The 13,288-nt window shown below is 43.2% G+C and overlaps 1 protein-coding gene across 1 annotated transcript in view; it reads left to right on the forward strand.

Annotated features, from left to right (window-relative positions):
* Nucleotides 1-13,288, forward strand: part of LOC138488333 (uncharacterized) — a 478,649-nt gene that overhangs the window by 128,910 nt on the left and 336,451 nt on the right. The window contains exons 3-4 of the mRNA XM_069615227.1: nt 6-107; nt 9,221-9,286. Coding sequence (XP_069471328.1) covers nt 6-107; nt 9,221-9,286 — 168 coding nt within the window. The remainder of the gene's footprint in view (nt 1-5; nt 108-9,220; nt 9,287-13,288) is intronic.

Consider the following 13,288-nt stretch of genomic DNA (forward strand, 5'->3'; position numbering starts at 1 on the left):
CTTAGGCACCTCCAAGCATTTTGTAGGTCGTGTCCTAGTTGGGGTCTACATTGGCATCCTTCTGCTGATACCTACTGTGGCTGCTGTTGTCTATCACGGAATCCGAGGTAGGAAGCATTTTCAATTGATTGTGGGTGCGTATGGTAATGTGTTTCCTTATTTGACCATCTGAGTGTTGATTCTGTCTGTTCTCAATTTTGTTTGCCTGCCCTCCTGCATGCACCCTTGTCTGTTTGTCAGTTGGTCCTATCATAGGGCCACCTTGACATCTGAACATTCCATTTCCCATGCTTTCATCTATTTGCCCACATGTTAGAATTATCCAGCAGGAGGACTTCAACTTCCCTTTCTTTAGACAATTAGAAGATGGAGCTGGTGGCCATTGTGCTACAGCAGTCTGAATCTACAGCTAGTATAACTGGTCGTTAAAATGCTGTACATTTCTACAAGGGCATCACTTTCAAGCACACCAATACAATCTGTTGTGCAATGTTGAGGTGTGGAATGTTGAGTCTTGGATGGGTATGTTTGCAGGGTTATGGGGAAATTGGGCTGATGCTGTTGTTTGGACCAACATGACGACTGAGCGTTCTTAGGTGTCTTACAGAAAACTTAACTGTGACCCATCTATGGCTCCTACAGTTCATCCAATTCCTCCTCTTCATCACATTAGCATCAAGGAATCCAGGACTGGTTACAGCAACTTGCCTGCCACCAACCGATGCAGCATCCTGGTGATACGGAGGGACTGACTCCTGTTAAGGGCCCGGGCCGGGTGCATAATGAAGAGCCAAAAGAACAAATAGCTGTGGGAAGGACTCTGGGATGTAAACAGCAACAATAGCCGCCCCCACCACGCATCAACTGCCCCAGAAAGTGAAATGCCCATAGGAAGGCCACAACGCCTGGAGGACAATATAACAACACTCTAATATCGCCTGGATACCTTTATACAGTGCATTTGGCACAAAACACTTGTGGCTTGCTATCAGAGGATGTAGACAGACTGGATGCCTCCTAAATTAGCCAAACTGAAGGCAAATCAAACAACACTCAACAGTTATACCAGAACCCTGCAGCAGGGACATGGCATTGTCGCAGGTAAAGGAAGGGGACGCCATGGAAATGCATAATGAAGTGATGCTAGCTATGGCAGACTTAAAAGCCTCACTAGGGACACAAACAGAAGCAGTAAATATAGATGTTGTACTGTTACAACAGGACTTTAGAAACCTAGCTCAGAGCACCACGAGCTTGGAAAGTCAAATGAAAGCGAACACTGCAGTGCTCCAGGAAATGCACACCAATGTTCAGGTACTAGAATAGAAGGACAGCCTATTGGAAAACAGGGTGGAAGACGTGGAAGGTAGGGCCCGCAGAAACAATATCCGCATTGTTGGCCTGCCTGGAGGTGAAGAAGGCACAGACTCCACGACATACATAGAAAACATGTACAAGAAATTGTGCCGGGAAACCTTACACAGGGATTCGCAATCGAGAGAGCCTCCAAGAGCGCCCCCTAGATCGATAATTGTGAAGGTCCTGAACTATAAGGATAGAGAAAAAATCCTATCCTATTCCAGACAGAGTGGTGTACTGCAGAGAGCTTCGACAAACTCGGCGGTCAACCCCGACTCCACCTTCTAGGTGCAGAGGACCCGAGCACAATTCTCCGATGCCAAAGCGAGGCTTAGGACAGATGGCTTGAAATATATGCTGGTCTACCTGGCACCTCTAAAGGCCCTGCACAAAAATTGGGCCTTGTTCTTTGATCTTTGGAGAAGGCACAGGCATGGATGGACAGTGAGAAGATACGCCCCTGCGCGGAGGACGAAGCAGACGATTAAGCGAAGTACAAGTAAATTACTGTATAAATAGAGGACAAGCATAACTGAGGCTCTTCTTACAATGATACCAGTATTGCTTAAGTAGGACCAGAGCGCCATATGGGAACCTCAGGACAAGCAGGTCCTTACTAGGCGGACAGCTCTTCTTAAAAGAGGTCCTCCTTGCTTTTACATTTTCCATATGGTGGGACTCACCACATGTTTAGATCATAACCCTCATGAGAGGAGACTTGACTCACTGCTGCGGCTGCCACGCCTTCCAAGTTCTACTTTTGGGGGTACTTGTTTTTGGGCCCATCCACTGTGCACTAGCCTCAAGTACATATACTGGGGGCGAATGAGAGAAGTGGACACGCTCGAGCATGAGTAACGATGCTGGGCGATTGTTTTTAGTTTGGGGAGTTGGGGAAGTTAAACAGGGTTGTGTTTCGCTTGCACAAGTGACTGTGAGGAACTATGGCAATGTATTCTTGGTTGGATCATTGTCTTGGGAGAGGGGGAGCCATCTGATGGGCCAAAGGCGAATAGCCTCTTCACGCTAGACAAAAGGTCACGGCTAGTGCCATAAATGTACTTACCTAGAATGTGAGGGGTTTAAACAATTATGTAAAGAGAAACAGAGTTTATTCAAACCTGTGAAGATATAAAGTATATATTTTGCTTTGCTGGAAGAAACACACTTAACGGCGGAAAAACAAATACTGCTGGCAAGCAGATGGAGAGGGCGGGCGAGTGTTCGGCTCCCCATACTCTGCCTCTGCCCGAGGGGTCCTGATATGGATAGCGCCCACGGTACCTTTTAATGTCACCCATATTAAAACTGATAATGAGGGCAGGATGGAGCTTGTACAGGGTCTTTTAGAACAAGTAGACACATGTCTTGTCAACACGTATGCTCCCAACCATAATACTCCCACGTTCTTCCACTCATTATACCAACGGTTCAGTCTCTATAGAAAGAGCATCATCATATGGGGGGGTGACTTTAATTGTACACTGAATCCAATTTTGGATAAATCAGACATCAAATTCCTTAAACCAGTCCCACCTGCTAGAGCTTTGCAGACGCTCTTGTCAATATTTGACCGATAGATATCTGGAGGGTGCTCCACCCGGACTCCAGACACTTCTCGCACTTCTCAGCACCACATGCAGTACACACTAGATAGATTATATTTTTGGTGGGCCAGGAATTGCCACATCATATCACACTTGCACAGTACAAAGGAAGGGTCCTATCAGATCATGCGCTGCTTTGTCTGCAGTGGTAGTATGTGTCCCCTAGAGGTCTGATACCTACGTGGAGGCTTAGGAGTGAATCCTTGAACGAATTCCCAGTCCGGGACCACATCAAAGATAGTATAATTGACTATGTTACACATAACACAGGCAGTGTACCCAGTGCAGGAACTTTTTGGGAGGCTCGGAAGGTGGTTATTAGGGGAGCCGCTATCACCAGATCTGGCATTGTTCAAGCAACAATTAATAGAGAACCATCCACTGACAGGAACAGCTAAGGAAATTGGAGCAGACCCAAGCAAGGCAAAGTGACAGGGACAAAAAGGTGGCAGAGCTAAGACAGAAATGTGTGGAATGCTGGGAGCGGCTGGGCAAGCATAATTATTCTAAGTATGTTGAGAGGCAACATAATGCGGGAGATAAACCCAGGTCCTGTGCTGGCATGGCTATATAAAAAAGAAGAAAGGCGGGGCCCTATGCACTCAATACACACTCGGCAGGGTGACTTATGCCATACCCAAGTGGGAATCAATTAGGCCTTCCAGGAATTTTATCAGTCTCTCTATCAGGAGGAGCTCCCAACATCTCGGGCACACATAAAGGAAGTGCTAGAAGAGATAAAACTCCCTAGTCTATGCCAAGAGGTGTATGTCAGCCTTGAAGCACCCATTACCCTAGAAGAAATACATTGTACGATCAGAGCACTGCCGACAGGAAAGATCCCAGGTTCGGGCGACCTGCCTGGCAAGTTTTATAAAGAGTATGTGCTGGTGCTGGCAACGCATTTACTTAATGACTTCACTGACTCTTATGAAGCAGGTGTCCTCCCTCACAGCTTGAGGGAATCTATTATTGTACCCCTTGTCAAGCCCCACAAACCACTGATGGAGTGTAGTTCATATAGGCTGCTGTCAATGCTTAATCAGGACAATAAGATACTGATGATTATATTAGCAAACAGGTTCAAGAGGGTGATCCATACTCTGGTACATTCCGATCAAACGGGCTATGTGCCAGGTAGAAGCATGGATTGGAACTTGCAGCGGCTACACCATGTGACAGACAGCACCGCATTCCTGGGAGACCCTGTGCGCCATAGCCACGTTAGACGCTGTGAAGGCATTTGATTCAGTGCGATGGGACTTGCTTTATGCAATACAGTGCAGGTTTGGCTTCAGGCAGGCATATATAAAATGGATATGGCTGGTTTACACTAGATCTGTCGCAAGAGTTAAAACAGGTAGACACATCTCAGAAGCATGGGAGCTAGAGAAAGGTACCAGACAGGGCTGCCCATTATCCCTACTACTTTACATCATAGCTATGGAACCAATCGCGCAGTACCTAAGAACAGAAGACATGGCAGCAGACATAGAAATTCATGGGGTAAGTCACCCGATATCGATGTACGCCGCTGATATGTTGTTATATATCCAGACCCTAGAAGACAATTTAGAGTTGTTACTGGAAGCCCTGGTGCTATTTGCTAAGTTATCGGGAATCACAATCAGTACAGATAAATCGGCCCTGTTTCCAATAGCAGGACTGAGTAAGAAAAGGGAAAAAGGGCTGCCAGTCCTTGCATTACAGTGGAAAGAGCCAATGTTTAGATATTTAGGGGTCAATGTATACCGCGAGCCGGTGGTAGAACACATTTACAATACGCTGAACCCCCTGGAGGGCATCAAGTGTTCCATGAGGTTCTGGGCTAAGTTACCCCTCTCGTTGATGGGGAGAGCAGCTCTTTTGAAAATGGTGGTCCTGCCTAGGTTACTGCATTTCTTCGTAAGTGTCCCGTTTTACATACCCAAAACCTTTTTCAAGACTCTAGATAGCATCTATAGGTTTGTTTTGTAGCAAAATGGCAGGAATAGGATAGCGCTGTCCTCTCTACATAGACCGTACAAGGAAGGAGGAATTAGGGTCCCACTTCAGGGCAATCACAATTTGTGGTGGACTGGCTTGCAGACGACCCTACTCCGGACACGCAAATGCTTCAACCCGCTGGGGCACACTATTATCTGAAGGATTTGTTATGGAGAAAGAGGCCCTGAGGCGGCCAAAGGTTGCACCTGGTGTCTTTGGAGGTGAGAGTATGGGACAGGGCGCTCATAGTGATAGGGCTCACAGATCTGTTCTCAGTACAGATCCCCTTGATCTCGGTAGTAGCTCCCACTGCACAGGCGAAATTGGAGATATGTGCAAATTGGGAACCACACAGGGTTGCTACTATAGGAGATCTACTGCATGTAACCTCCTTTATACCGTTTCTAGAGTTGGTCGAACACACGGGATTCAATAGCGGATATCTGCTACACTGCACTATCAAGAGTGAGATAATACGCACATGGCCCGCGTACAGTGAAATAATGAAAAAGCATTCAATTCTGGACACCCTGTATGACATTTCGGAGAGAGGACACTCCATTTCTAGGATATATGACTTTCTGCTGACTAGTGGGCCCCCATCTGCCCTGGCGGTAAGAAGCAAATGGGAAGAAGATCTGGGTGCCCCTTTTACAGATACTTGCTGGACGGAGATACTGGGATATCATAAGAGAGTGTCACGGAATGCTAGCTTGCAACTGGTACAGCTGTTAGTAACACACAGGGCATACATGACACACCTGAGAATTTCACGGTTCCCAGGCGCTTTGGCACAAGATTGTTCTAGGTGTAAAGCCACAGATGCTGGCATGTTAGATATGTTCTGGGCATGCCTCGTGGTGGGGAAATACTGACAAGAGGTGGCGGTCTGAATGAACAGTGGGGGGACTGGAGTTGGACATACTCTCCGCTGGGGCATGCTTGCTATGCCGCTTTTCACGTCCCGAACGCACAAAACACATTCATAAGATAAAGGATTTGGCGTATATACTGGCCAAACGCAGAATTACTATGGCATGGAAATTCCCCAGGGGTCCTGATGTGGAAGAATGGTGGCGGGATCTGAAAAAGTGAGCGTCAGCCAAAACAGCGGCTTGGAGGGGGGCGGTGCGGTTGGGCCATGTGCAGGCCACTGAGTAAATCATGGCATGGGATGTCCTGATACAGACTTTGTTTACAACGGTAGCCACGGTAACAGATGAGGTGGATATGCCCCAATAATGGTTAGAAGTCATCCAAACTAAGCAAGACGATGTACACGGATGGTGCACTGATGCTTTAGGCAACACAGGGCGGACGGAATTGTGAGGGAGGAGTTGGGGGACAGTTGCGGGGAGAGCTCACGTTGAGTTATAATGGGACTATTGTAGTCACTGTTTATAGGTGTGTTGAGGAATGTTCCATCTCAAGTATAAGCAAAAACCAACACATGAACCACCAAAAAAACAAAAAAAACAACATATCAAGTTTTAGAACATTGACACTCTATGGCTGCGTATGTTTTTTCCAAACATGAACTAACCCAGTATGAATGAATTTGCTCTTGCGTTCTGTACATTGATTTGTGTTGAAATGTAAAGTACATGATGATCTTTTGATTTTTTGATTAAAATGTGTTTAAATTACTTGGTTTACTGGAGTGAAATAGAGTTATTTACTCCAATAGGATAATGTGGAGATTTGACTGTTAAAAGGTCTTAGTAACACAGGAGCAGGAGGTAGCTGGTGGTTCATGTGTTTGTACTAAAGATGTATCTCTTATACCACCTTCCCCTCGTATTAAAAAATGAATAGGTACGACCTGCTGTTTACATAAGCAAAAACCAATAAAAAACCTGTTTAAAAAAAGAAAGTCTGGGGAAGAGCATGCCGTACACCTATGACCCGAGTTCATGGGGAACCATTCCTCAAAGTATAGTGAGTTTATATCTGTGAATAACTTTAGTCCTACATAGGCTGATAGGACTTGAAAATAGAATTCTGTTTCTAATAATCTGTATTCCTTCACAGTGTTTCTTCTAAAAAGGACATCTAAGCTGCAATTATTTGATTTAGCCAGTTCGTTTTTTTTTCTTCTTCCCTATCTTATTGTTTTGTGTGATGTATTGTGTGTTTATGCGTAAAGTGTTGTATTTTGAATGTTCTGTTTTTTTCCACATAGGATTTGTAAAGTGTTGATAATTTACATTGGCCCTCATTACGACCCAGGCGGTAAGGGGTTTACGCCGGCGTAAACATCGCCGACCCTTACCGCCTGAGTACGAGTTCCCTTTGCGCCATGGTGAGTTTAACGCCTGCTTTTTGCAGGCGTTAAAATCCATGGCGCTAAGGGACCTTGTTGTTAATTACGCCACCGTAATTTACGGTGGCGTAATTAACGCCTTCCCCACTCCCATTATGCCCTATGGGGCAAAAATGGGAATGGGGAAGGGTAAAATGGGGATTGGGGACTTACCGCCCCGCCAAAGTCGGAATGGGGCGGTAAGTCCGCCAACCACCATGGCGGAGTTGGCAACTTAGCGCCATGGACCATGGTGCTAATAGCGCCATGGTCCTCCGCCAAGGTCCTAATGAGGGCCATTGTAATGTTTAGTAGGATTATAGACTTGGATACATGTTATTATAGATGTAGTGACATGGATTTTTTTTTTATTGCAATTGTTCATAGTTGGTTTCTTCTACTGAAACCTAAGTGATGGATATGTTTTTTTAATGAAAATCTAATACATTTTTATTTAAAAAAGAAAAAAAAGAAATTAATTGAGTGATACCACTGTTTTGGGTAATCACTAAATGCTGGACTCATGACACTTATAGAATACACTGGGGTTACTAATGACCATTGGTGATCTTCGATCTATACTAGGGGTGTCCTAGTTCATTACATATGAGGTCCAACCAGACCGAAACAAGTGTCTGGGGATGTTGTTGGTACTCTTGTTCAGAGGAGAATTGCCTAGCATTTCGGTGCTGGACTGCCCCAGGGCAGGACAAAGACTGATATGTGTGGGATATTTCTTCTCTGTGAAAGATAGTGAGCTAAAGACTCTGGGTAAGTCTCTCCTAACCAGGACTAATGTCTGTCGGAGGGAGTCCCAGAACCCCACTTGTTAATTTGCATATATAAGTAACTTTTGGTCTCACCCTAAATTACTAAGGGAATCCAGACGTGGACCCCTTGCTCACTATTCTTAGCGAGGCACAGCTCCTCCCTACTGATGAGGTCCAACCAGACCGAAACACGTGTCTGGGGATGCAGTTGGTACTCTTGTTCAGAGGAGAATTGCCTAGCATTTCGGTGCTGGACTGCCCCAGGACAGGACAAAGACTGATATGTGTGGGATATTTCTTCTCTGTGAAAGATAGTGAGCTAAAGACTCTGGATAAGTCTCTCGTAACCAGGACTAATGTCTGGCAAAGGGACTCTCAGGACCCCACTTGTTAATTTGCTAGTTCATCACATATATCAGGGATACTAATGAATGATCACAGAATTCAACGTTTAAAATCTAATGGAGTGGGGACTGGGTGCCTCTATATGTAACACAGTTTAGTGTGTGAACCTAATGGCATGCTGATCAGGTGTGCTGGTGGTAGGTTTCGTACATTGTATATAAGTGAGAAATTTGGATAATTAAGAAATTAGGCCTTGTGTATGTTTTTGTCTGCAGAAATCAGCTCCTGAAGAAAGGGAGCATTTCCCCGAAATGCGTAGAGCATGAATGGCTTACATTTGAATATGTTAAAGAACACTGAATAACGAATATGGGAAGACTGCAATGGAATTCATAGTATATGATTGTTTGCCTTGAACCATCTTTGTATTGAACTTTTGAATTTTATGCAAGAATAAACTCATTATTTGGCTGAGTTTTCAGCATTAAAGTGTTCAGGGGATGGGGGTGTCCATAGTGTGGACACTCTATATTGCATGACTAACAAAAACTAATCAGGAGTCGATTCCAGTAGCTAATACTGCCAAACGAAATTCACAATAAGTCCCTTGGCATTTTCTGGAAAAGCAAAATCCAATTTGCATTGAAAGTCCTATTTAATGCACTGCTGTTCCAAATCAGGCCTTTTGGACAATCCGAAAAATCAGTTGTGCACTGCCCTTTCTTGAGACTTCAGTAGTCCTTGTTGGAAATGTTTGCTTTTAAATTTTTTAGAGGTTAATAGAGATGTGCATAGGTGCTGTTTAAAATGTACTTAATGGAAATGGTTGTCTTTGTTTTTTGTCTTCCCAGCACGACGTGCAAAGACACCATCCCATCAATCCGAATATCACAATATGGCATACCATTGCCCAAAAGGTAAGCAGTTTCCAGCTCCACAAGACAGAGAAACAATTACATAATAACACTGGTATGATATATGATAGTTTATTCATATCGCGCTCGTACACAGGTGTTTCAGAGCGCGACCAGGCAAAGGGAGGGGAACAGGGGAGAAACAAACACACCAATCTTACTAGGCCCAGTGACATTGAGAATGCGTAAGTGCATGGGGAAGGGAAAAGGGGGAAGTGCATGGATGGGGAGAAATTGGAAAGTGCAGAGCATAGGAGAAAAAATAATAATAAGTAAATAAATAAATAAGATGATAAAACAGTGGTGGTGCAGCCTGTAAGTGGCAAAGTGCTCGATTAGTCAGATAGGGTGCATCTGATAAGTGCAGAAGAAGAGTTGGTGGAGGACTGTATGGGTACAGATACAGGCCCCAGTGCAAGTGGTGGCCCGGAGGCAGTGCAGGAGGGTGGCAGGGTCAGCAGGTACCTGGGCTCGAAGGACAGAGAGTGGCCAGGTGCACAGTGCCAAGAGAGAAAGCAGATCAGCAGGGGAGATGCGGGGCAAAGGCAGAAGCGAAGGTGAAGGTCTCGAGGAGCTTCTGGAACTGTAGATGGTTCTCCTCAAGTTTCAAGGTGGCTGGTAACAGCAGCTGATGAATTTGCTGTGGCATTCTATGTGGATTTGTGGCTACGTTCCTAGAGTTAATCACATTTTATCATCATGAACAAATCACGTCATCTCCCTGTGCCATGACTCACTGCACTTCCGAAATTCCAAGAACCTACAACTGGACAAAACCACAGTACTAGTCCCTGAATGAAAGTGCAAATGCATAATATTGGTTTCTATACAGCAAACCAAATCACTTTCTTTTAACTGGGATATCAATTTACTTCACCAACGCAGTTGCATAATGAGCCACATTCCAGTTGCTCACCAATCCAATGACATCATTGCTGGTGATATGCTGTTAGTTAATGCAACTTAGCTTTACTACCCAAACCAAACAGATGACTTCTCTGTCTTAATAAATCACTTTTACACCTCATGACTTAGCTGATGATATCATACATTTTGAAGAAAAATTCCCAATCCTCTATATATCACCACTCACCTGAGGACTTTTAGTAAATAGGTGTATTACAAGGAACTTGATGCATGGAACCTATAAGACACTTTCTTATTTTTTTTATTTTTGACACCCATTACTTTTGGAATGTATTTAACTAGTTAGCACTGCTACTTATAGTCTTGTGTATCGTTAAAGTTGATAGAGATGGAAATAAAGACTTGTAGTCGAACACAGAATTACGTGACTAACCATATGGCTTAAAACTAAATACACGCCCCCTCCAGCAACCACCCAACTGATGGCACTGCAACTTATTTTTACAGCCAGGGATCGAAAGATAACTCAAAGCCAAGGTTGCAAAGCTCAAAGTTCGTTAAAAAATAACAATGATAAGGGATTCGGGTGAACTGTTTTTTTAGACAGCTTGATTTTGGGATAAACATCCCATAAAAGCATAAACATCAATAAAGGGGACAGCTGTACAGGGTGGCGGAGAGTAGAGAGGCAGACGGCGTCTTGCGAGTTAGGTGGCGCGGGCCACGGAGGGTGACGTGATGGCCTAGGTGTTGTCAATGTTTGTCAAACCAACCTTTCTTCTCATCTTTCTAAGTACCGCTTACACCTTTAGCTATGAACACTTCACGGATATCAGCTGTAAGTTTCATATATGTTTGGACAATCACCACAAAGTTCTCTCCATCATTTAACAGGGTCTGAAGACTAAGTTGGTTCTGCCCCATGGTTTGAACTTGTACATCTGTTTTATCAATTTTCTCCCATCTCAACCGCTTAGTTGATTGACCCCTACATGTAATCTCAGACAAGTGTTGGATATGGATTGCTCTTATTCCTCCCCTATTCCATCTAAGAGTTAGAACAAGGGTGAAATGGTCACAAAAAAGCCTGGATGAATTCAGAATTTCTCAATCTTACCCCACAGATTAGTCGTCACTAAAATATAATTGATAGTAGAACTGCCCCTAGTCCTTCTAAACATCAAGGTCCCTGGCAAACCATCAGGAAATCTACCATTCATTGATCTTATTCCCGTTTTCATAAACCAGTGCCAACATTTTAAGTCTTCTCCACAAGCTCTCGGATCTAGCATTTGGGGGGGGGTAGGAATATCCAACATGGCATCTTCCTCCGGATCAAAAAGTAAAATGCAAATGTTAAACAGCGGCATAGATAAATACTAAATCGTTAAAACATTCATGACCTTATATGTTCGGTCATTTAGGATTAAGAATCTGGAGAATAAACATTTTGACAATTCAATCTATGTTTTTTTAAATGCATCTGCCAAGCCTTCATTAATACAGTGAAAACCACAGCAATAAAAGAAGATTGCTTACACACAGCAATCACATCTTTCAAATATCAAACATAAACCAGCCCCTCCTAATCAGATCCTCCAGGATATTGTGGCAGGAAATATTTTGTGGCAGAAAAAATGCATGTTTTGCAGCACAACATTGCATGTATTGTGGCATTTTGGTGGGGCCTCTTAATCATGCAAAAATGCTGCATTATCTTGCAATTTTTATGCCACACAATATTTCATTGTGCAATATCCTGGAGGGTCTACCTAGTAACATTGTATGTAGAGCACAAAAAGGAGAAAGTGTAGTAAAGATTCAGTAAGTCCGGGACAAAACGGGAAGGTGTTCTTAGTGTCTATTAACTATCCGGTTGTAAATTCAGCAAGTGTGAAAACATTAAAGCAAAACTTAATACAAAATGAAGATATGGTTCAGCAAAAGGAGAGTCTTTATGCACCATATACGCCATAAATTGTTTCTAATGCATTGAGTTAACAATCTATTGTTCCTTTTGGCATAATACCAGAGCTGCCGTTAACATTAACCAACAATTTACTGGAGGTCTCTAAATTTCCACTCGTAAGCTTTTAACATTCTTAAACCATATTAGTGTTTGATCTCCCGAGTGACAGGTAATGCACCAAACAGCCTCACTGTACAGATGAAGCTCCTCTTCTTTATGCAGTTTAACCTACTACAATACTGGCATGATGATCTCATCTACAGCAATATTTATGAGGTGCATGTTGCATTCTTCACAGTACTCGTGGGAGACCAAGGGTCTGTTTAATAAACCTGTTCTTTGTTGATTTTGATAGATTTAGCTGGCCGTAGAGCCATATTTCACTTCTGACAGACAAAAAACAATTAGTGGAGCCTTCTTACCAAAACGGTTAAACTAAGAGTAACTGATAACCAGATTACTCTTCTCCACATGTGGGGCCCAATTCCCAGATCTACTGAACCTGATTTCCAAATAATAGAAGGAATCAACTTATTTAAGACCTTACCATTGAAGAGTAATTTTAATTTGAGGCGGTGTGTCTGTTGGCAGGCTATTACTACAGATTTTCCTTACAAAAATGAGATGCCAGATACTAGAACTGTTTTTTAAAGTCAATAGGCATTTTCAAGATCTGCATCACTTAATTTGGCCAATAGAAGGTGCGCCAGGATTTGAGTTCAAAGTTCTCATAGCCAATTCATTTATATAAAGAAGAAATAATAATGGGTCTAAGACGCATGACTGCCTAAAGTTGACATTGATTGGAAATTATCTAGTCACTCCCCTTTTGTGTCAATATCTGACAGCACCCGTGTTTCAGCTATATACTCCTTTGATTGATGCTAAAAGCTCAGAGGGTACACTCAACTGTAATAGACCATCCCAAAATATATTGCGGTCCACACTATCAAATGATGTTCTAAAAATCGATAAAAGCAGTATTTAAAGTTCAGGATTCCTGTAGGATCTAAAACAGGTTTTATTAGTGTTTTGTGTATGTTCTAAATTGCTGTATATTCTACTTTTTAACCTTTGTATGCCTAATGATTTTATATTGATTAAAGGGTAATAAATGAAAAAAGTGCACTGTGCCTAAGAAATACAAACCTGCATCAAATCAGATAAAA

The sequence above is a fragment of the Ambystoma mexicanum genome, chromosome 9, assembly GCF_040938575.1.
Source record: "Ambystoma mexicanum isolate Mex_15411 chromosome 9, UKY_AmexF1_1, whole genome shotgun sequence".
Lineage (NCBI taxonomy): Eukaryota > Metazoa > Chordata > Amphibia > Caudata > Ambystomatidae > Ambystoma > Ambystoma mexicanum.